This window comes from Ambystoma mexicanum, chromosome 3q (assembly GCF_040938575.1).
Source record: "Ambystoma mexicanum isolate Mex_15411 chromosome 3q, UKY_AmexF1_1, whole genome shotgun sequence".
Taxonomy (NCBI): Eukaryota; Metazoa; Chordata; class Amphibia; order Caudata; family Ambystomatidae; genus Ambystoma; species Ambystoma mexicanum.
The window spans coordinates 798,046,935-798,072,507 of record NC_090926.1 but is presented as its reverse complement, the minus strand read 5'-3'; the positions used below and the strand labels follow the sequence as shown (position 1 = coordinate 798,072,507).

At 42.7% G+C, this 25,573-nt stretch overlaps 1 protein-coding gene across 1 annotated transcript in view; it reads right to left on the bottom strand.

The window, feature by feature from the left end:
* Positions 1 to 25,573, bottom strand: part of ACSF2 (acyl-CoA synthetase family member 2) — a 1,184,899-nt gene that overhangs the window by 327,804 nt on the left and 831,522 nt on the right. The window contains exon 10 of the mRNA XM_069654880.1: positions 13,277 to 13,353. Coding sequence (XP_069510981.1) covers positions 13,277 to 13,353 — 77 coding nt within the window. The remainder of the gene's footprint in view (positions 1 to 13,276; positions 13,354 to 25,573) is intronic.

Sequence of the window (25,573 nt, the reverse complement as noted above, 5' to 3'; positions counted from 1 at the left end):
AGGCTGGTGAAAGAATAGCCTAAGATTGGCTAAGTAGGGTGAGTTTTGGAACCAATGGAAATGGGGAGGGGGATGATAGAACCAGGAAGAGAACAGTATAAAAGCAAAACAAATTAATGTGAGAGGGGCTTTTATGCGTGTGGTCAGAAGGTGTGGAGGCTGACAGAGCAGGCAGAGGAGAAGAACGCAGAAGGGAGCACCGTCCTGGTGGAGAGGAATTCTGAGGAATTGGTGGTGGAATTGGGGCAGGTGAGGCGTTAGTCGTAAGAGAAGGTGGTACCATTTGTAAGTTTAACACCGAATCACTGAATGTGAGTGTGTGTGAGAGTGTTTGTATTGAGATGATTGAGAGGGAGTCAGTGTTGGGAGGAGAGAAGAGAGGGATAAGGAGAGAGGATGGAGGAGGAAAGATAAAAGGGGAGAGCCGAGAGGGAAGGGTGAGGAGAAAGGAGAGGGGTGAGGAGAGAGGAAGCAGAGGGATGAAGACAAAGGAGAAGTGTTAGTGGAGAAAGTGTGACCATCGACAGGACAGGGGAGTGACAGAGGGAAAACAAACAAAAGGAATAAGAAATTATGAGAGAAGGGGAGACAGTAGAATTAAGGAAGTAGCAAGACCACATAAAGGGCCAGGATGCCTGATTTTGGTACAATAAAACCAAATTCTTGTTGAGAAAAAAAAGGGCGTGTTAGTTTATGGAACCCTTAGAAGATCCCCAGGGGGAGGACTTGAAAGCCTTGCCTGTAGCTCAACTTAGATAGTAGGTGTTAGCCATCACACATTGGAAAAACTTGGTTTTGGAGACGCCCGGGTTAGGGTGGAGGACGCACATGGGAGGTTGAGAGAGGGCCATTAGGGGAACTTGCCCGCAACCTAACCGGTAAAAAAGCAATACACTTCTGTATTTGTGAAATAAAGACCCTTGAGCAATCCTTCAGAGTACCGGAGTTTGGACTGCCACCCATGACACAAAACATGAAATACAATTCACAAACTTCACATAAGATTTGGATAACTTTGCAACACAGTAGAAAAGATGGACATGACCCAACAATAAAAATAGCAGCCATTGCCTGTGGGAACCTGAACATTAATTCTTGGTGTTTTGTAAAACTATATAGAAGTAACACATTTTTATTTGACTTGAGAACTTGCAACTCATAAGAACTTTAAAAAAGACACAAACTGTTTAGTGAAATTCCTTATGGTTTTGATTGGTCCACTCAACAGAGCAGATAAGTGGCATAGCACCTTTTTTACTCCCTAAAAATACGCAAATACTCCCAACAAAAAATAAGGGGAGTATATATGTGCTCAATAACAAATAGGAAACAGGCCCATACAAGATTGTCCACTGCTTCTACCCACAAAGCTCCAGGAAGCATGTTCGAAATAGTGGTACAAGCAGAGTAGTGCCACAGGAAAGTCCTCGTCTGTTATCACTGGCATATTTGAAGAGAAACTTAAAGGTAACAAATGCATCTTTTAATTTGTCGGATTTAATTGTTACAAAATATTGATTACAAAAAGATACGTGCTTTGGAGATAAAATAAATGTGTACTCGCATAAAAAAATACCCCGGTTATGATTGTGTTTTTACTGACCATAAAATACTTCAAGCTTAAAAAAATAAAGAAATAGAAAGCCAAATACACCCACTTAAAAATCATATGCAGAGCCCTGGGTCCAATGTATCGTGCCTTTCTTACTGTGGTTTTGAAAGAGTGCTTGCATATAGGGCTTACAAAATCCATCAAAAACACACAAAAACAAAATATATTAAAAACATTACACTTCTATCAGTTTGCCACCATTACAAAATATAGCTATAAGGATATAAATTTTAAAAAATCCAAAACTTAAATCTGTCAATTAATTACACGGCTGCCATTATGAAGTGAGCAAGATCATTTAACAAAACAGACGTCATCACACTGCATTACATAAGTCAAACTATCCCTGCGTGTTTGCAAACAGTTCGCTATTAAAGGTGGCCTGATCCACTGCCTTCTGAGCTGTATTAGAAATCTGCAGTCCAGCAGGAAGTGCGCTGTGTCCAGAGCGATTGCTATGAAGGAAAAATGGGGCAAACAGCAACGCTGTTGTAATCTTCACCTTCTCTCACATGCCTGAACCGGGATAGCCAGTTAACTGGACGGGACCTGTGGCAGGCAGGCACTTACATCTTCCCCTATAGGAATGGGGGTTGTCAGGACAATGATGACGGGTACCAGCCACTAGCAAACTATTCAACAGCCTGATATCACTGCATTTTATTTAAATATGAAAACCGCCTGACTGCCCCTAAATTATGGGTTTCCCTACCTAACACAACTAACTAGCTAGGGTGCTCGTTGGTCAGTTGTGTAGTCCAAGAGTAATATACTGTTCTCTGTCCAAATCTCAGCTACACTGCCCTACCACTAATCTCAAAACAACTAAAGTCCAGGAGAATTACTCCCTTCTCCTGGTGCTCCTTTCTGAGCAGGTTTTTCTTTAATATAGACTCTTGAGATAGTTCTTGGGGTGGGGAGTCATTATGTCGAAAAAAAAATGTCGACAGACAAAAATGTCGACAAAAAAATGTCGAAAAAAAAAATGTCGACTCGTTTTTTTTAATTATATATTTATTTTAGGGGTTCGGGAGTAAAAAAAAAAGGGAAAAATAAAAAAAAAATAAAAAAAAGGGGGGCTGGGGGGGGAACCCCCCCATTTCGAAAAAAAATGCATTGAAAAAAAAAGTCGACATTTTTTTTTTCGACATTTTATTTTCGACATTTTGACTGTCGACATTTTTGGTGTCGACATTATGACTATAAACCAGTTCTTGGCTATCCCTCTGATCAGTTCCTTTAGTTCAGTTAGGGGTTCCCACTCCTCTTGGCCTCTCCTCTCAACAATTCTGTTTAAAGACGTTCTGCTTCTCTGTGGGCTTTCTCACACAAGCTTGAACGTCTCTCTTTGTCCGACAACCAACTTGTATCTTGAATATTATGAGTACTCTAACTCTTCTCAGAGTTATCACTCCTCTTATCACTAAACTTGTCACTGGGAGAAGTATATGAACCCAGTGATGGTTCTCACTCTTCTGGTTACTTTGCGTCTCACTGGGGCGAGTATGATTGACCGGTTGGTTCTATGTCATATTTTTGCTTTTTGCATTCACAGAGCGTTCTTTCCAAATCAATCTTTTTTTGCACCTGTGAAAATAAAATTATAGTTTCACTTGGTACCGATTGACCCAGTGATGATTCTCACTCTTCTGGTTCTTTTGCATCTCACGGGGACGAGTATGATTGACCCAGTGAGGATTCTCATCCAGTGATGATTCAGACTCTCCTGGCTACTTTGCATCTCACTGGGATGAGTATGATTGTCCCAGTGATGATTATCACTCTTCTGGTTCTTCTGCACCTCACTGGGATGAGTATGAGTGGCCCACTGAAGGTTCTCACTCCTCTGGTTACTTTGCGTCTTACTGAGAGGAGCATTCTTTAGTGTTTGTTATACTCGCTACCCTCTCCAGGTCTCTCGCTCTTCTCGTTACCTTCGTGGTGTTGGGACTGCATCACGAGGTCGGTAGGTCGCCACTTTGGTTTTTCGCTGTGTGTCAGGACGGCAACTTCTGTTGTCGCATTCTCTCGCTCCTACACCCTCTGCGGTGTTCCCTCGTGTGTTCTTGTGCGGTCAGGAAAATGTTTCCCCCATATCTTTTCCTCTCTTGCCAGGTCTTGATGTCTCTTTCCAGAGTGTTTTGACAACTCGGGCACCAATGCCCCCAGGTTCTCTGTGTGGATGGGAAACCACACGTTCTGTGCTTCTTGTCTCGCTCTGCTGCCACCGCAGCTTTGGACTTCCTGGGTTTCTCTTTCTCTGGCATCTCTGCCTCCAATACATTTGACGCTACGCTTTTTGGTTGGGCTGGCATTAATTATTGCTCCATTGGTTTTCTTTGTCGCAGTACCAAAGCGGTACGTTTCACAGTAACAAATGTATAGCGACTCATCCTGTGTTCTTCCTGCGGGTTGTGTAAACTTGGGTTGCTGGGATATTTTGGCAGGGAGTCTTAGTACCCAGGTAGGCAGTCTCTCCCGTTGAGGTCCTGCTTGGAACATGGTGCTGTTTCCATAGCAACCATGCTCGTCATGGCCCATTTAGAGCCTGCTCTCATCAGCTTCCGAATAACATCCTCTTGTGACTCACATATTTGTACGCCACTGCCTTGGGAAATGTCCTTTACTTCTCGGTTTCTTTAAACACTGTTGTTGACCACACACATTTGCTCCTTCCCAACTCTGCCAACCCCATTCCCAAAAACAAGTGTCCAATTGAGTGAATGTTATTCATTGCTGGATGCTGCTGCATTGCTTTATCCTGAACACAGCTCAAGCAGAAGGGATCTAGCTCTCAACAAACACTGTAAAAAGAAACATTCACGTTCCTTCATGGCAATATTCTCACCTCCCCCTCTGCCAATACCCTCAGGGTATTTTTCAAATATTGCTTGCGCGTCTTCATCACAACAGCAACCTTTGTGCACTATCATTTTTTCATTGGTCACAAACTATGTTCCCAATTAAAGATTCCACTCAACAGTGGCCCATCCCTTTCTTGCTCTCCCACACAACTATTTGCCTATCCCTGCAAACGCACTCACCTTTCTCACATGCACCCCGATTAAAGGTGCCATGTGTGGCAATCTCAACATAAAACATGACCAACTAAAGTAGAGTGCAGAATTGAAATTAAACAAGGTTGAACTGAAACTTCTTTTTTGTACTGCTTAGTGGCACAGCTGTCTCTAGAAACGTTCACTCTAAGTCAGGAAAGTACAGTCTTTATCTTAGTAATGAGTTTCTTAATGCCCCTGGGACTGGCTTCAAGTCCCAACCTGCTGTGAGAAACCTGAAGGTGTCTCACCCGCCAGTCCCCGTGGATCTGCCATCCAGGTGGCCAGGACACGGACACCGCTTTTGGATCCAATTCCTGGGGTGGGAGGAACCAGTGCAGGTGTCACACCTCTGAACCGGAGATGATCCCTGTGGAGAAGGTGGAAAGGGGTTCATAACATTAGCCGTGCTACCCCTAAGAAGGCAGCTAGAGAGTCGTGTGTCGTTCCAGTAGAGAGAGCTTCCGGTCTCTGACCCCTGCCGTTCCTCACAGAAGATATCAGTGTGTGAGATCCATGGAGCAGTGCGTCACTACTCCTTTGTGTACCAACGCTTTGTGAGTGCTTTTGATTCCTAATCACGTATCCAGAGATTCCAGAAATTGCTCACACTAATCCTTTCCTATCCCTCATTAGGTCTGCCCGCTCTCCTCCCTCTTCGGATTCGCTAGCAGAAACCGAACTGGGACATGCCTTGCTACTGCCCATCGGGTATGTGCAAACAGAAACTTTCATTCGGTCTCCTCTGTATCTCGTGCCTCCTTCTAACCTTCCCCTCTTACCTGCAGAGCAGAATCCTTCCTCTGCCCTTGTTTCAACATAGCTCCTGAAGCTGGCTTGTAGTGATCCCAGTTGCGTAGTCATCCTTCCACTCTCACACTCCTCTGATTCATCTCTGTCTAAACACCCCCTTAACACTCATTATTCCACAGCACGAGGCACATACAATCTGGGCCTCCACAGGCAACCAGCATGCAGGCGATCACAGACTCCAAGATGGTATTTTTCCTTCCTTTGCAAGATTATTTCTTTTACATCCCTTGACAAGATTATAACCTGTACATATCCATGATAGCAGGAGGATCACCTGGATGAGGGGTCCTTGGGGAGTGAGAGTGGGACATTGGAGGGTGAGAGGTGGTATCCCCTTACCAATAAAACCTTTTCCCCATCATTGCTGGTAGGATACCTAGCAACTCACTCTCCCCTTTTTCCGAGACAAACACGTTCTCACGGACAGTTCATTTTGAGCGACAATGGACCAACACCAGAGCTGTACACCTGACATGTCCCAACACAAGGATCAGGCAGAGTCAGGCAATTACTGATAATTACACACACCTGACTTCCATCACACTTCCCCACACGGATAAAAGGCAGAGCATGAAACACTCTGAGCAAGGCAAAACACACGAGGAAGCAGCAGTTCCGAGATGGCAGTTTAATACAAGGAGAAAGATGGCAAGACCAGAAAGGGTTGCAAGGAAGGAATTGCCCTTGGCCTTTTCAGAGGAAGGAAACCACTACTTTCACAGGCCCTCATGAATAAGAAACATAAGACTGGGAATTAAAGCTGAAGAATTGCATTGGGTGTCGAAGGTACCTGAGGCTCTCCAACATCGATAGCTGAGGCGGGGAGGAGCGGTTGCCGCTGTGGTACTGTCCTTGGCTCCAACAACAAAGCAGCTCCAGTAAAGTCAGCACAGCTGGTGAGTCGAAGAGACTGATAGCAGACCGGGCTGTATTATAACCAAGGTTGCAAGCAGCAACATTGTATGAAGAAATCAGCAAAGAACAAATTGTAAGACATATGTGATGAGCAACGAAGATATAATTGATGGGAGTGACTGAACTTTTGAAACCAGGCTAGATGCCATATACAGAGTGGTCGGGTGCCACGTGGGTGCTAATTCGAAGGTCTCTGTTAGGTATCCAACTGAAAGTGTATTTTTTTTTTATAATGCACCTATTACCATACCAGAGTTCGGTTTCTAAACGCGTATCCGGGATTCGAACATCTGTTGCTCTGTGTGGTATTGATTCCAAGACCAGCACGATGCTCCTGTGCTATCCTCCGTTCACTGTGTATTGTGAAATTGTGAACTGTGAAATCGAAGTGGACCTGCAACGGGCCATGCCAAACCCTGTGCACATTTGAAAGTCTTGGATAGCTAATTACGAACTGTAATTGGTCCGAGCGTGACTGAGTGAGACTAATTGTGAAAAGGGGATCTGAACCCGACTGAGGGGAATCCGGGGTGAACCGTGAGCCACCCGAGAAAAGTTATACAAAACTGTAATTGGTCCGAGCCCGGCTGACTAATGGGAGGGACTGAGGGAGACTAATTGTGTTGAAAGGATCTGGGCCCGGTGGAGGGGGGATCCGAGATGAACCGTGAGTCACCCGAGAAAAGATTGTGGTACAGAAGGAATCTGAGCCCTGCTGAGGGGGATCCAAGATGAAGAGTGAATCGCCCTACTTGAATACCTGGAAAGGAACTTTTTCATTCGTTTTCATACATCAGGCCTTCTGGATCAAGAGGCTTTTGATAACTTAAGAGACTTGGGGCATAGAGGTCCCTGATGCTTGTAATAGAACTGTGTCCTCGTACCGAAGAATCCCAAGAGTGTGCTATGCTCGACTGAACTGCCTTGTCCTGTGCTGAAAACGTGGGGAAGGGAGGCCAATGTCCTGAACATCCTGACATCATTTTGTGAACACTTTTCTTTTTCATGAAAATTTCCCCACACTATTTGTAAACTAGCAGTAAGGATTGGCAATAGGTTTTTTAGTATAGGCTCTATTATTGTGACGAGACTTCACTAAGACTGCATTATTATTAATTGATGGTCGTAGCTTGCTCCCGTCTTTAGATTTAGGTTTAGATAGGCATTTGTCACACCCTTTATAAAGGCCAATAAACACCCTTGAACTATGGTCACCTGTGTTTGTCTTAGTTTGATAGCATGCCTTACTTACACTGCACTCTATTGTCGAAGTTATCACTTTCTTGGATTTCCATGTAGCTTTGGCTTTATGTCCCAACATACTTTTTTTCTTGAACTTGAACCTGTTCTGCTGGTTCCAGAATTCAGCAACCCTCCTCCAGTACACAGTGTCTCAATGCACTCTTGAAACAGTGGTAGAGGTAATTCTACCTCTATTCCCGCAGTCAGATGTCATTCACTGTCTCTGTGGTTTTTCCATACTCAAACACCAAGATCCAGCCATTTCTACAATGTTACAAAGACTTTCTTTTAAAAATCTGCAGTTTGGTCAAATAGGTTTGGTCATCCTGAAATTGACTTTGTATTATGGGATGACCACCCCATTCTCCCCTGCCTATCATACACCCCAGGCACCTCCCCTCACCTCCCTAATCCCTTACAGCCAGATACATAGGTTCATATGCATGTATGTTTGTGTATTTGGTCGAATTGACCCAAACTGGATGACCAAACTGCAGACTTTCAAAAGTGAGTTTATGTAAGTAGGGTATAACTGGCCCAGCATGCATTCATCTTTCTTTCATTCAATGTACAAATGCTCCAGGAACCTTCTCTGTCAAATGAAGCAGAGGACTTTGTGGTCCTTCCCCACTGTCTGCACACATCATGGAATGTGGCACAACAAAGTTCTTTAAAAGGGCTAGATGTCTTGTGGTAAACTTCTGATCATGGTGTTGGGGTGAGGGATGAACAGGGGATCCTCCCCACATCACAACTATGCCCTGCATTGGAGTGGGTGATGGCACATATTTGCCATGACCAAGTTTTCCCACACACCTGCGGTCACGTTGGGGACAGGGTCACTGCAACCGGCCACAGGGATGCTCTGCCCCTTATCCTTTGTGCAAAACACACTGTGCAAACCTTCACAACAGTCCCCGAGAACCACCACCCTCTGCATAAAGGTGCACACCTACACAGCTCAGCACACTCAGAAGAACCATTGCCAACTGGACCTTGTGACATCAACCCGTTTGGAAGGCCTAATTTTGAAGCAGCTTCTCAATTTAACTGTGTCTGTCCCTATGGCTATCCTCAGATATGAGCTGGGCCACCAATCCTGGCACTCAATATATATATATATTTTTTATAGTATACAGAGTACTCCAAAGAATTATATTTATGTAGCTTTTAGTAAATTACTATCCGGTAATGCGCCACAATCATTTAGGGCTTCTTTAGTGAATGTGATGCAGTGCTCACGCAAATCAGTAGTGGCATTGTGACTGTTCGAAAATCCAAGAAAAATGAAGGGAAAAGAAAATCAAGATTTATGATTGGATTTTACAAGAGGAGGATATTTTACAATATCCCTCTTTTCAAGTATATAGGGTTACTTTTCAAAAGTTTAATACCCTGCCAACATACATAACTATGTTCCCGGATCATAAATCTCAACATATCCCTGAATGGGTAGTCCCTATAGAGGGATACCTAGGGAGCAGAGAATATGTTGTCTGTGTAAATGTAGTTCCTCTCCCAAGACTCTTAAACACTTGTTAATTGAATGTAGAGAAACTGCTAATTTTAGGCAATGTCTATTTGAGGGCTTTTAATACAATGCAGAAACACTAAATTCCGAGTTGTTTGGGCTCTTCTATTATCATGTAATATTATTAAACTGAACATTGCACTGATTTGATGTGCCTTAAAAAGTGATTAACTAGTAGGTGAAGACTTGTTTATTGGATTCTAGTTGGCTGATATGCTTTGTACAGAGCTCTTTAATATCTTTTTGATTACTTGATGAAATGCTTTCCTGGCATTATCTTATTTAATCTGATATGAATATATAACTTGCCTGTATGCTTCAAATCTGAATAAAGTAAAATGAATATGTAATTTGCTTCTATGTATTTTTATTTTTTAGTATTTTCTGACAGGTTTATACACTGTAAATAATAATCAAAACAAATGCTTGCTAAGGAAATATAAAACAATGACAACAAACATGGCTGCTGAAATGAAATGGTTTATGTTTATAGCATACACTGCGCTGCCATTTTTGGGGTTTGCCAAGTATGAGGAGACGTCACAAAAGAAACCCTCTTGGACTCAGTTCTGAGGGTTGAAGGGAGCTTTTTGGTATGTGGCAGTAGGGCCGTGCCCCTTTTATCTCCATCGGGCTACACCCACCCTAGCCCAGGTGCCGATAATCCCGGTAAGAACTATGGCTCGGTAACCCTGACTAGTTGATTCTTTGATTGGGCCCAAGATGGTTTTCCTAAAATGAAGGCTCACTATCTCCCTTGGGACTTTGTAACTGCCCCTCGCCTAGCCCTGCTTAGGTATTTTGGGGATGGCAGTTTGGGACAGTGCCTTGCACTCATTCTGCTGGTCTTTCTCAGACAATCACACACAAACCCTGCTTGCCCTTCTACTTAGGTATCCACCCCACAAATCTTCTGTCCCTCTGATGTAACACTCCTCCCTCCTACCTCCACCCGTAGATATTGCCCTTTCTCTCTCTCTCCTTCTACAAGCTTCTTCACTTCCACTACATCTCTTCCTACCACTAATACCTCCTCTCTGCTGCTACTACTCTTCCCCTTATTTCATCTCTTACCACTGCTCTCGTACTACTGCTTCCTTGCTTCTACCACTACCTCTCCTCTCGACTCCTACCTTGCTCTTCTCCACTCTGCCACCCTACTGCTGCCTCCTCTCCACTACTACCACTACTGCTCCCTACCACCGCTCTCTACTACCACAACCACCTCTCTACTCCTAACACTACCACCTCCTGAATACTACCACTAGCCCTCACTTCCAAAGCGCAGACTCTCTTACTATGCAGTACCCTTTTTCCAATAGTAGCCTCCACACTCCTTCTCATATTCCTCATCTTCATTGTCTTCCAGACGCTTCTGGCCTCACTCTACTAACCTATACATTACCATTTCCTGTCAGCTCCTTATATTTGCCTCACCCTCTCATGATTGGTTGGCTCTCCCGAGCCAATCTTCTTACCTTATTCTGAGTGGGTGTATGAGAAGGGGGCAAAAATCATAAAAAAAGGAGCATAAGCCCCACCACCTTCCTCGCTCAGTTCACCACGTTGGCTTCCTGCAGGTCTTTATATTTGTTACATGCCCCTGGTGGGTTAGTGGTTCCCCCTGTGGTGCAGTACCCTACCAAGAGACTTTTCCATGGCAAAGTCATGCTTTTGGTGGGCAGCACTGCCGCTCGCGGTTCTCACTCCCTCCTTGGGTGCTGCTCCTCCCATATGCATCCTGGGAGGTTTCCGCAGTTTGGGATGCTCACGGCTTTCCACGGTCTTTCCACCGCTCCTGCTTCCACTTAATGGCACATGTCCTCTGTGTTGCCTCAGTGTTCTCCTTCAACAAGTCAGTCTGTGCACAGGGAGACAAGGTGGAGGATATGGATAAACTGCCCTCAAACACTCTGCCACTTAGGAAGCGAATGATGATTGAGCTTCGTCCTTCCCTATTTGACAATGCCTGGGAACAGGCCTTGTTACACAAGCTAAAAACACCACTTCAAGGCCCCCCATGACTTGACCATGTAATGTCGGTGATAATCTTCTACTATGCCTTACCTAGGTCTCTTTCAGTGTGTTGCCACTCAAATGTATTTGGCAATCTGGATCAGCACATCTGAATGGACATCTAGAATCAGGACATACAGTAACTAATTGTCCTTTGACCTCTTCACAAACATACGTTGCAGCGTGAATCGTATGATTGGAAGCAAACATTGCCTTTGAACCATAGCTGCTACTGTCTGTATTTTAACACAAGGTGCATTTTATCTCAAGAGCAGACAGTTCCTTCCACTTTCCTGTTCGAAATCATGCCTTTAAGTCTCAATTGCAACAGTATTGAAAGTGAGTGATCCAGATAGACATCTAATCTGAGTGGTTGAGCTGCATCTAGATCAACACCTTGAAATAAAAAAGGGTTCTCTTCACTGTCCGGATGGTTTTTGGCTTTAGAAAGACCAGGCAGGTGAAATGTTTTAAATATGGTTGATGCCATGGATAACTTGCCTGTGCTTAAGGGACCATTACCAGGGCTGGTGAGAACGAAGGGATTCGGAAGCATATTCAACATCACACGTTTCTTTGAAGGTACAGTGGACAGATGTTCCTCACCCGATGTCTAATATTCTCGGGCAGTCTTCTAACTCTGATACTTCAAAGACTATGGCTTGAATGACTAACCAGTTTTGGATTGTATCAACATGCTTTCCATTACAAAGCAATTTGCACAATCGTTATTGGACATTGTTATCAGCCATCTTCTGGTCAAGAAGCATAGCTCATCGGTCTGCCACAGACATAGGACCAGGCTGCACTTTGCAAATTTGAATCTCGGCAGAGTGCTACAGCCTTACATTAGGTTAATGTAAATACATTGAATGCCATTTAATGGTGTAATATTAACGCCAACTATTACAGCACATAAAGGTAGTAGAAATCTAAAAACGTGATGTTATCTTCTTTTGATATATGAAGGAAAGCTGAAATAAAAGAAATTAACTCATTTCTTTATGCAATGTGTTATTGTGAAACTTGATATGGACACTTCATTCTAGTGTTTACTGCATGATAGATCAGCAAATGCAAAACATTTTTTTTACCAATTAACACTGAAGAAAAACACGGGCAGAGTGATTTGTACATCAATAAAGCCAGAAGTAACCGGGCTGGGGCAGATTCGAGTGAATGTTATGAGGGTATATTTGCAGACGGTTGCTGGACAATGGTCCTCAGGACATTACTTTATGAGGGTATATCTGCAGATGGTTGCTGTACAAGGTCTTCAGGATGTTCTTTCAATTTTTATAGATTTACTAGCAAAAAGTACCAGTTCTCTGAACGGGTCCTGTAGGCAGACATAAGAACACTCAGCAATTGTTGAAAATTAATGATCCTGTAGGTCGCTGTTCCGATTTGCTTTTCGCTTGATGGGCTTTGCACCCTTAAGTAAACTGCACTGAGAAAGGCCGAGTGTGGCTAGCTGACATACCCCAGAACAGACTTTGGGAGGATGCAAGAGTAGGTGTGTCGCTGCATACTGGGACCTTCTGTGCTCTCTCCCTACCTGTCGCCTCACTCTGGCGTGGTGCAGTTTGTTAGTTTGTGTGGTGCATTGCGGTTCAGATATCTTGGAAACCGTGCATCGTAGGGCCTTCAAACGTGGTTGGGACTTCGAATTTGGTTCCTCCTATAAAGAGCGGTCCTTCTTCGACCACATTGATGTTTCGCCGGTTTCATGTAACTGTCTCATGTGTGAAGGTGGTGAAATCCAGGTTAAAGAGTGGGGTGTCCAAATGTCATGTAGCCAGTAATGTCCGGAGGGTCCTAAGAGGTAACTATGCAACATTAGGTGCAGATTGGTGAAACATGTGACATTGTATAAGGAACAACGCTTTGCCACAAACCCAGCCACCCACAAATGTTCACTTTTATAAATGTAGATCTGAACACACAAATAAGAAAAGGAGTAATACAACCATGTGAACTGAAGAGAGCCCTTCTACAAAACCTAACTGCTTGAAGGTAAAGATCAAAGAGGTAGGAACCCTACATACAAGAACAATCCTGATAGATAGGTTTATGAAAGAAGCACCTTACCACAACCTCTCGCATATTTAGCTTGGTTATCATCTTGTTCATGACCTCCTGGGGACATGTAGATCCCGCCACAACTCCTGAAAGAAGGAACACAATGCAGTCATGATATAGTTGCAAGAAAAGTAGTGACAGAAAAAAAGCACAATGCAGAGCTAAGCTAGCTTGCAAGAATAGTGATAGGAAAAAACACAACACAGAGCTACTCAGTCATATAACTTGGCTGAATGTCAAACCTGTAGACACTGACTTATTTCTCACTTTACTAGTTCTTCCTCATGAAGACATACCCCTCTTTGTGTATTAAAGACCGCACTACACTCTGTTTCATTGTCACATGCAACACCAGTCTTTGAAAGCAGTAATAAAATTAATAATACCAGGTTTTTACATGGCACTTAATTCCTGATTCCTCCCGCTCTTAAGTGTTGTAAAAATAGCTGCTAATGTTACCCAATTTAATGGTACACAATTCATCGACCATGGAAGGATGATGGGATGAGTTCTAGCCCTACTAGGATTCATACTTACAAAGCACAGGATTGCGGCCCCATAGCAGTCCCTTCTAGATATATATTCCTAATGAATCGCAAAGAGTGATCATTTGAACTTTGCTTTTTTTTGTCTTGCAAGGCCTTGGGATCATTTTCAGACATGAATCATCGACCAAAGTCTTCTTCATGCCTCTTGAAAGCTTAATTTGGTTGAGGCCTGAATATTGCACCCCGAACGGTGCCGTCAGGTGTCTGGTCCTGTCCTGGCATAATAGGTGCATCCCTGACAAGAGCTGGACTAGTTTCCCGAAACTCACAGCATACAGTAGCCATTGACACCAACTGCTAGGTAATCAAGTCACAAACCATGGTATCCCCATCAAAATCTACAGTTCAATGTAATTCCAGATACTCACATCAGATGCTATCTGTTGCCTTCAAATGCCAAGCACATACAAAGGGATGACAGTCTTTGTGCCAGTTATTCCTATCAAATGCCAGATAATTACATCGAATTCACATAAGAAACATGAAGTAGTCTAGGATCTATAGGCCCCAATGTCTAGGATGGTAATTCACAAGTTCAGCAGCCGCATCTGGCATGGGGCCAGCCTGCACTACAAAAGATTTAATCCTTTTAAGGACGGCTCAGCTCTTCATCTGTTTAAACTGGAACACACTATTATAGCTATAATAATAGCTATTATAGCACTTATACATAGGAGGAATCAGGCATGAAGCACAATACAAAATCCTGTTATTGTCTGTTTAAATTTTATAAACAATTTACCAAAGTAGTCAATTACCCTCAGAAGAAGAAAAGACTGAGGGGATGCTTTCAATGGCCTGGACCATTGGCCAGCCTTTTGCACAAAGACCTCTGCAGTAAATAAATTAAAACTGTGTCTTATATCACCCAGATCTTTTTAGTGTCCCACTTCTATGCAACCACCACCTTATCTCTTTCCTTGTCATGGCTTCCTGTCACGGACGACCTTACAAATCGGCACACCGAGAACAGCGAGTTTCCAAATCTTTTTCTTTCTTTCTCACAATCTCTATAAAGATGGATGGTGGGGAGAACAGTTCTTCTCTTTAATTTAATCGGCAAACCTAATTACTCCTAGTTTGGAAACAACGTCTATTTTCAGGGGAATTAATATAATATAAACACAAAAGGGGATAAGTTATCCTATAGTACCTAATCACACATTCACATCTAAATTACACCAAAATAATGTTATTGTAATACAAAAATATGATTAGATCACAATCAATAAAACATTAAATACATGACAATATAAATGTATAGAAGTGTCCAAACTCCTATATACACTTAAAGGAGATCATCCAGCCTAAAAAAATATTTGAATTAATTTCAATGGTAACCTAAACTCTGTTTTGAAATGCTTCAAAATCAGGGATACACATAAACCTTGAGTTTCAAATTTCAGCTATGCGACTCACTCCATGCCAACATGTTTCTGTCATTTCCTACAAATGTAGGACATTCTTGAGGGGTGATAGCACACGGTTTTTATCTCCTTTGCTCTTGGTTAACCCTCCCAATGGGAAACCAATAGGTACGCAGTCCTTCAGTGTGTCCTTGTCACATATTCCAAATAAGTAGGTCGCAAAGGTACAATCAGGGCTTCATGCACATGAGACTTCTTTTTAAAAACAAACCAGCAACAAACAATTAAACATAGGCGCTACTTCGAACCCAACGGTTCATTCGTTTCGTTAAAATAAATGTGTTGATTTTCCCACACCTCAAAACAACACCATACCTGTAAACTCTGGATGGTTAGGACATCATGAATATGTTGACACTTTCATTGTGTCTGCTCACAGATCATCAGCTTATAAATCTTATCCTTTCAAAGTCCATCTGTATTTTAGAAAACAAATATTGGATACTCCCCAATAGAGATCACTCATAAGATTACTTGCAGTTGGGTTGTCTTTGTCTTTCCTGTAGCACTTCACTTTTTAATAGCCTTCATATATTCTTCTGCTGGGCCTCATTTATTTTAAGTGATCAACTGGTTCATCATATTTTCTTTCCAAACTAGCGTTGGAACAAACTTCTCTTGCACCTAGAGACGCTGTCTAGATTCACTACATCTGGCTCTCAGCTTTGGCTTCTTAATTTATACTGCATCTCTTACGTCTCTCTCAGAACCAGTCTCTTATGTCGATTCATGAACTTTGTTTTATCCCAGGTCTTTCAGTGACCTCAGGTTCCCTTACCATTTTCTTAGATTTTTGAACAACATCTTATTATCTCAGGATGTTTATATGTCTTTCAATCATCGCTGGTTGTCTCAGGATTCTATTACACCAGATCCTTTCCTGGACAGTACACTCCGGGGGATACTCACAATGCTGCCCTCTGGTTTGTTAGGCCTCTCCATGTCCTGTTTTTTCACACCAATCTGACATTGAATAGTTTCCTGCATATTTTAGGTCTCTCAATTAAACATCTCTCAACAACCATTGAGTCTCTCAGGCATCTCCTAGGTCACTTCCTCAGGTTCTCTCAGGCTTCCCTTAGGTGTCTCCATGACATTTGGCTCTCTTGGACTCAGACTTCTTCTCCTCTCTCATTCAGGATGCTTTTGAGGCATACAATATTCTCAATCTCCTGCCAAGAATAGTTGTCCTTAGGATTCTTCATGGAAGCATCCCATCCCTAGTTCCTTTCTTCAATATACCATAAACTCATGCGGTACACATCTGCTAATAAGTGAACTACCTCTTTCTAAGCAGTTTTCACCCTGTGTATGTCTTCACTCTCTCCTCACCTCTCTACACACCCCTTTTATCACCTTCCAAAAAAGGTTCTCTTCTATCTGCGCAAATCTTACCACATTCGCTCCACCCATCTGTTCCAACTACTCTCTTGCTTCACCCCACCTTTGTTACTACTCTCTCCAAACCCTACCATACACAGCCCTCATCATTCTCCAATTCCCACTACACTTCTCTCTCTCTCTCTCTCATATTTATCTATTTTACAGAAGAGTTAAGGTTAAACCAATAAAAATGTGTAGTCTAAAAACCTTAGAAATAATGTTAAGGTAACATACACATTTATTATTTAAATAAAATATCATTGTAACCTTAACTCAGCCTGTGTTTTGTAATTTATTTGGAGGGTTGTAACATTTTTTTTTTACAGTGAAGATGATGCCATTTGTTTTTCTAATATTTGTTTGTATTAGATAAATAGATAAAATTATTGTTACTGATTTGTGTTTTTAATGTGCATGATATTATGGCTACTTTTGTTACTGTTTACATTTTGCATTACTTTGTAATACATTTTTAGTAGAAAGTGGATGTCTGTGTTTATGTAAATTATGACTATTATAATATTAATAAATATTAAGTTTGTAAATTGTAACAGTTGTGTATATATTGATGTTATTTGTTGAAATAAATAGTGTTTATTATGTTGTAATAGCTTTGTTTAGTGTTGGGGCGACTTAAGGTTACCATGATAATTGATTTAAATATCATTATTTTAATGTATTGATAATATATTTGTATGTTGTTACCTTAACATTATTTTTTCTAATGTTTGTAGGCTAAGGGCCTCATTCACAAAACATTTTCCTATTGGATTGCACCATTATAAACACTTCTGTGAATCGGGCCCTATGTTTTCGTTGGTTTAACCTTAACCCTTTGTAAAAAACAATCAAATAATTTCCTGTGTTTTTTTTTAAGGTTTTATAATTTTTTGTAAAATGTTTTTAAGTACCATTTCATTTTATAAATAATATGCTATAATGTATTGAATTGAAATATATGAAAGTTTTGTTAGTTTTGTCAAATGTAAATTAATATTTGTGAAAATGTAAATGTAATTTTTTGACCACCTCCATATTACCCCTTAACCTTTTAACTGTCATGGGTTCCCTCCTCCCTCCCAGTGCCAATGCCTTTTTTGGTGATTTTGGTATTTCGCCATTCAATGCCTTCTACCGTTTTCTGTTTCATTAACCCCTTAAGTGTCAAGGAGGTATCCCGTCCTTGGCAACAGGGAGGTAATCCTAAGGACGAAATACCTTGCTCTTGGCACTTAAGGGGTTAAAGCAGTCCCCTACCTCCTGGGGTCACTGACACCAGGTCTCCTATGGAGTCCCCCACAAATCCTTGTTAACCTTTACATGGAGTCTTTGGGCACTCTCCTCAATGACCCAATATAGCCATCCACCAATACACAGATGATACTCAGTTTTACATGACAGTAAATAGTACGCAGGACATCATTCATCTCTGTGATTACTTTGACATCATCCAGTCCTGGATGTTAACTGCCTACCTCAAACTAATCCCACCCAAGACTGAATTCGTCCTCACCAGTCCGCCTGCTAAAAAGCAACCTGTCCAACAATGGCTCAATGATATGCGCCTAGAAGGATTTGATGCACAACCTTCAGAAGCAGCAGAATCTTTAGGCTTCACTATTGACAGCAGCCTGTCCTTCCAGAAACACATAACGAAGACGGCCCAAATAGCCTCGCTCAGAATCTCTGCCCTTTGAAAAATAAAATCCTTCATCCCACTGCAAGACTTCTGGACCGTAGTGTAGGTCCCTGTGGCCGCACACATCAATGGGGTAAATGCTCTCCTGACAGGGCTGCCAGCTGCTCACTTGGCTCTCATAAAAGCAGTCCACCATGCTGCAGCAGTCTTATTACAGTAGCATGGAAATTTGACCGAATTACCCCCATCCTATACAAACTACATTGGCTTCCACTTCAAGCCAGGATACTGTTCAAGACTGCATGTATAATCTAAAAAGCAGTCACAGGTAGCACAATAGCGTAACTGGCAGCCAGGCTCCACATATCTGGTGACACACTCTCTACGTGCAGAACACAGGTTTGAACCACAACCTGTACGCAAAATCCTTCTCTTGTCAAGCACCCACCCTCTGTAACTCTATCTTGGTGTCTGCTCGAAATGACCACACAATTGTCCAATTTTGCAAATCTCTCACAACATGGCTCTTTCAACAACACCTGACCAAGGACTAATTCCAATGGACGCACATACCGACGCACAGACCTCACAGTATTGCGCTACTGTTTAAAGATGCCAGCCCAAATGCTGGCTACCCACACTCTGTACAGGGCTCCTTTGCTCTCGAGCTAGGTCTGTGCTTTAATTGTTGTTCATGAAAAACAGTACATGATAAAATATGTTAATAAGAACTTTTGAAACATTTTACATTTGAAAAATTCTAATTAGATTTTAGATAAAATAGCTTTTTGAAAAATACCAATTAAAGATTCTCCAAGTTATAACATGAATACTTTTATATATTTGTTACATTTTTTTATTACAAAAATCACCAGCAATTGAGGAAGTATGTAAAAGTAGGCTTACATGTTATTAATATTCAAATAATATACATTTTGAACTAGTGTTTTGTTTTTATTGATGTTGGTAGTTTAATTAGTGAAAACTATTTTTTTGAACAGCATAAAGCAAAAGTTACAATTATACTGTGTTGCATTTTTAATATTAATGGATTTTTTTAAAATTTGGTATTTAAAATTTGGTATGAAGTGCATTTATGTTTGCTTTATGGTTTCATTAATATTGAAACTTATATATCGAGTATGTATCATACGTTATGCAAAACACAGGTTTTTTAAGGGTTTGGAAAATACACTTTTATGGTGGGATTTATAATTATTTTTAAAATATATTTTAGTTTGGAAACATACCGAAATTTTATTTAAATACATTTACTATTATTGTTTTACAAATATTTTATTGTAATATATTTATTAAAAAAGATGGCCCACATTCGTAAATGGGCAACAAAATACATGTGTTAAATTGAAAATAATTTTTTTTATACACATGTTATTTGTAAAAAGAAACCCGGTTTTAAGAAATATTTACTTTTTAAAAGTATGTCTTAAAGGGGAAGTTCGCTCAAAAATGTTCTTGTCCCAATCGTTTAGGCATGTATTTTTAAGCATACTGTAATCGATTTAAAAAGAATTTCCTATGCATCATACCTTAGTTATCCTCTCTTTTACACATGCGAAAACAACGGGTTGGGCGCTGTCATCTGGTGCTAATCTTATTCGTTGATGCATCGCCTTAAATTCAAGTGCCCTTGTGGCAAGAATACAGATCGCCCGCCCCTCAAACTGACATCACTAGACACGCCCCTTTTCACAACGCCAATGCACGCCTTTGGTCAACGTTCTCTGTGCGCAAGCTATTGAAGTGTCTCCATGGAAATAACAGGACACCTCTTTCCTCGACAAGTATAAACAGACCCTTTCTGAGCAGACAACATTGCAGTTGCTTTTTCAATCGTCTCACTGTATTTATTATCAATCATCCTTGATTCCTTTCTGCTCTGTTGAGCTATCTTCCTGGTATGAAGCCCTGCAAACAGGTACTTACACTAGCAGAACTGATTTAGTTCAGTACTTGTGTTTTATTTAAATATTTGTCATATTATGTACCAATGTCTTCACCAAACCTTATTCAATTTCGAAATGTCATAGTTTGTGCCGACTGTGCATTTATTTGCTCTATGGGTATTTTTAAGATTGCAATGTATTTGCTTCTCCTTTAACAGTAGTTGCTACATACAAACAGAATCATTTTTATTTTTCCTACTTGGAAAAAAATCCTGTGGATTGTGTACCTATTTAATTTTCAGAACTATGGCAACAATACAACCCTACCAGTATGAGCCTGAACATTTGGAATAGCGGAGCGTAGCGGAGTGTGGCGAGTGTTTCCTGTGTGGAGACCCTGCTGTTTTTTTTTTCTTTCCCCCAGCGTGGAGCGAGCGTGAAGCGAGAAGGAAGAGGAGGAGCCCGCCTACATAACGCCCAGCTACGCGGAGCGGAGCGTAGCAGAGTGTGGCGAGTGTTTCCTGTGTGGAGACCCTGCCGTTTTTTTTTTTTTTTCTTTCCCCCAGCGTGGAGCGAGCGTGAAGCGAGAAGGAAGAGGAGGAGCCCGCCTACATAACGCCCAGCTACGCGGAGCGGAGCGTAGCGGAGTGTGGCGAGTGTTTCCTGTGTGGAGACCCTGCTGTTTTTTTTTTTTTTCTTTCCCCCAGCGTGGAGCGAGCGTGAAGCGAGAAGGAAGAGGAGGAGCCCGCCTACATAACGCCCAGCTACGCGGAGCGGAGTGTGTCGAGTGTTTCCTGTGTTCCCTGGCGTTCCCCCGGCGTCTCCCTGCGGTCCCGGCGTTTTGATCTTGTGTGGACGCGCTGAACTGTAATCCAGCGTCCTCAAACTTTCAACCTGCACCAAAGAAAACAGACGCGCCACCCGGTAAGCCAAAGACATTGCCAACCCGCTCTATTTCCAAATCCGACATGGCGCAGCAACCCCTAGAGGTAGGGGCCTGCACGGGGTGGGGGGGCGTTAATCCAATCCTCACCGAACCACACAGAACCTTGCATAGCAAGGCAAAGGGCTTACCCCAAGGAGACCTGACTTTGACAAAGCTTTCTCCCCTGATGGTGGCTGGCAGCATTAAAAAAAGCGTAATGAACAGCGGTGATACCGGCCAGAGGAGTGTGAGCGGAACTCACCTGGCGGATGGACAAAAGCTACCCCTCCAGAGACCGGCCTCCGCCCTTCAAGCATCATCACCGCCGAGGATGAACTTAACCAAAAATAAAACAACGGACCAGAGCTCCGCTTTGGCGAGAGGTTTCCCAATGAGAGACACCGAAGGGTGTGTCCCATCGGACCTTGCTCTGTCCCCATGCCCTGATACCGGGGGACCTGCCGTATGGATCCAGGCAGATGCGGAGTCCGAGAGACCTCCGCCGGCAACGTGCCTTTACCCTCGAATTATAACAGATGGGGTCCTTTTACAAGAACAGACGATGAGCAGCCTCTAGACCATACGACGCCTGCCTGTTCTCAAATCAACATAACACCATATAAAAGGGCAGCCTCAGACGCCCTATCTGCAGGAAAACCAAATCCGAGTCGGGACATAATCAGTACCTTTGCCCGAGTCATGAAGCGACCAGCCACAGACAACGCAAAAACCAATGCGAACAGCTCGATTCGTTTAGTCGAATCTCTTACATACCTAACCAACGACAGCGGTGATGGGCCGGACCTGAATTCTTCAGGTCAGATAGAGCCATCAGAGTCATTAAAGTCCCACAAACAAGGTAGCATCAAAAGGAAGTATATAAAACCCCTAAAAAGAAAAAAGATTCAGACACAGAGGTCAGAAAACCCCAAAAACTCGGAAGCAAGTCCCACACCACAGAAACAAAAAAAGAGAATCGGAAAAAACTCTACAAAATTCAACACGGGACAACAAAATAATGGGGCTGAGACAAGAAAAGATCCCACCAGATGCTAAGCCAAATGCATTCCACACGTACTTTAGGAAGCAACAATCAAAACTAAAAATGGAAACAGATGATGAAATTACAGATGCAGAGATTCTAGAGGTGATCGAAGGATCCTTGCCAGCCTTTAAATCCAGACGAACCTCAACAGGGCAGGAACACCACATACAAAGTGTAAACAAGGAATCAACCAAACCAGACCTCGAGACACTCAGTCTGTCAATTAGTGATTCTGACAATACCCAATGCAACGTCAACATAACGACCAAAGATGTTAGTTCCCCAAAAACGGTCCAAACTGATGGACAGAATCCTACCATTTCCATCGACCTTACCGGCGACCAGCATAACCCCTCTACTTCTCAAAGGGGGGGTGCAACCGGATCTGAAGCCTCTCCGTCCCAAACAATTCAGGAGCCGCCACCCATTCGATCCACACGTGACATGATGAGTAGAAAGTGGAATCTTCATGAAAACGTCACAACCGTGATCGACAAAAGTCAACCGAAAGAGTCTCACCAAATCGAAGGAAAGGAAACGGAAAGAACAAGTTCCAATGAGTTAAAAACAATTCGTCCACCCAATACGAGCGACCAATTATGGGCAAAAAACTACATCCAATTGCAGCAAAATAGAGGTCAACTCATTAAGCACGTCAGAGAACGTACCTCGTCGGAGCTCAAGTCTCCGCCCCAAGAGCAAGATCGCGAAGAGGAGGAATCCAGATCAATCGAACCATTAAGTGGCAATCCTTCCTGTACACCTGTCGAGCTAAACTCTAGCCGGATTGTCCAGAACACCCCGGTAAAACACAGAAGACATAGTGAAATTTTGATGGATACTCAAAGACCTTCTCCAACAAAAAAACAAGACCTGACGACGATCATGTCAGCTTTAACCATAGCCCTTGCACCATTTTGCAAATTATACGAATCACTAAATGACGTGTCTAAGGACAACACGGCCATTCTATGCAGATTGCAATCCAAGATGGATTTCCTGGAAGGTTTCATTACTGCGTTTGAAGAAAGGCACAACAAGAGATGGGAAGAACTGGAAAGGATCCACCTAAACCTAGTAAAGAATCAACCAGCAAGACAAAGGCCGGAAACGTTGGCAAAAATACTAAAAGAAACTGCCTCACAAACAATGCCAATACCGGACGCAGGTCAGCCTGAACTAACTCGCAGCAATTGCCCCTATATCCACTCAAACGAAGTACGAGAAATTAAAACATTGAACAAACAGACAAGGGCAACCACAAAGAAAAAGGCGGGCCTGCAGCCCTCCAACGTGATTCCAAATGGCAACCGACCTACCGTCAAAACAGACCCAGTCTACGTAAACACACAGATGACGACAGAAGCTGAGAGAACAAAACCACCTAGTAGCCTCGCTAACGTAAACCACGATGCCATCGAGAATCTGGACATACATGCACAATCCCCAAAATCTCCTAGAACCATAGATGAATTTGTTACATCAAGCCCTCTAATGGATCTCTCGATATACGAAGATCCGGAAGGCAATGATGCCGAAAACATGAGTCTTGAGCCTCAAAAAAGTGACCTGATGCGTCCCCCGACAGCAATCCCTGATGGGAAAACTGACGCAAAAAGCAGAGGGGACCAAAGGGAGGGGGCCACCGCCCTGAAGCGCTCGAAGTTATCTTGGTTCGAGACACCAAAGCTCCAAAACAAACCTTCTAAGGGAGATACCGACGCTTCCCCTCGACCATCACCAAAAGACGAACCCAGGTCAAATCCAACTCCCCGTAATCTGGAGAGCTCAGGAAATGGAAAAAATTCCAAAAGAGAAGTCAGTGTGTTCAAAATAGAACAGACCTCAAGTCAATCGAAATTCATGATTCTGAACAGGAAAACGGTTCTTCATACCCTGCGCAAGATCAGATGCCTTGATCATCTGAGATCGGATGACTTTCCATTAATCGAACCATATCATCGTGACCAAAAAGCAAAGAGTTATATACATATCTACATCTCCTCATTAAAAGCGATGCCAGAAACGGCATACTTGGAACTAAAGAAAGCTGGTTTTACCTTAACAGAAATAAAGACGGCACGGCACGAAAAGACAAACGAAGGCAGATTGAGTGAACAAGTCAAGATACGCCCCCAAGGAGTTAGCCGGACCAATCGTTACAACAGGAAATTAGTAAAAGACAACGATGGTAAACAGAGTCGTTGGACCAGTGGCGAGAGAAGCTATGCCCCGCACGCACGTCCCAGAAGCGAGTCGCGCTCCGGTCGGCAAACGGTACGCCACGATGCAGATACGCGATGCTACTTGGAAACAAAACGACCCACTAATGAACGTCGGGAAGACAGAAACATCACGAAAACAACCTACGAGAAAAAGTACGGCGAAGACAACTGTCAAAAAGGCCTATGGTCGTGGCTAAAAAGTTAGCTCAAAAGGCATAATGAGACATAGCAATTAGAAAGCAGCCATCGGCCGATCTTATCTGCACCTAACGATACCAACTTAAAGAACTTGCCCAATCTGATCTCGATGGCTTCATGGAATACCAGAGGGCATTCACACCTGGCAAACCCGGACAATCTAAACCTGGGGGCATACGATATAGTATGCCTCCAAGAGCACTGGCTGATGGAGAAACCACTGCTTGACGGTTTCGAAATAGCGTTCTCCCCTGCGTCAAAAGGCATCCTGGGCCGTCCGTCCTCTGGCCTATTAATTGCAGTAAAAGCTAGATCAGGAATCTCCTTAAAGAAAACACTGAAGACGTCGCAAGATATCTTAGCCATACAAACTGAATGGGAAGATGCGAGTGATCATTCAAACTCTACTGCAAGAGAAAACCTGGTACTTATCACGGTCTACTGGAACCCGGCGCAAAGTTCCACTGAAGACGTTTGCACTCAAGTTGCTAATACAATTGACGACATCATATCAGATGCACCAGATTCCCACATAATATTATGTGGCGATCTAAACGCAAACTGCAACGACAAGCGTGAACATCTGGTCTCATCGTCCAAAACTCCAGCCGAAAAAAGAGGACGCTCATGGCTGTCACTGATGAAATCGCGCAATTTTCACGACGTTTCGAGGCTCAACTCCTGGAAGATCGGCACCCCCACCTGGGAACGGGGTAAATCCAGGGCTAACATCGATTATTTCTTTGTGTCACATAGTCTGGTGGATCGCATTGTAGACTATTCAGTGGTCCAGACTAAAGAGAGTGACCACAACCTACTGGAAATCAAATGGAAGACACAAAGTTCGAAAAACGATCATTATTCTTATCAAATTGCATCCAACAATCAACAAACACGTGTCCATCTGACAAAGAAAAATCTGGAAAGAATAACTAACGAATACACAACGCGCTTTGGGAGCAAAGAAACCTCGAATCAAAATCCAGATTACTTGCCATTCCTTCTACAA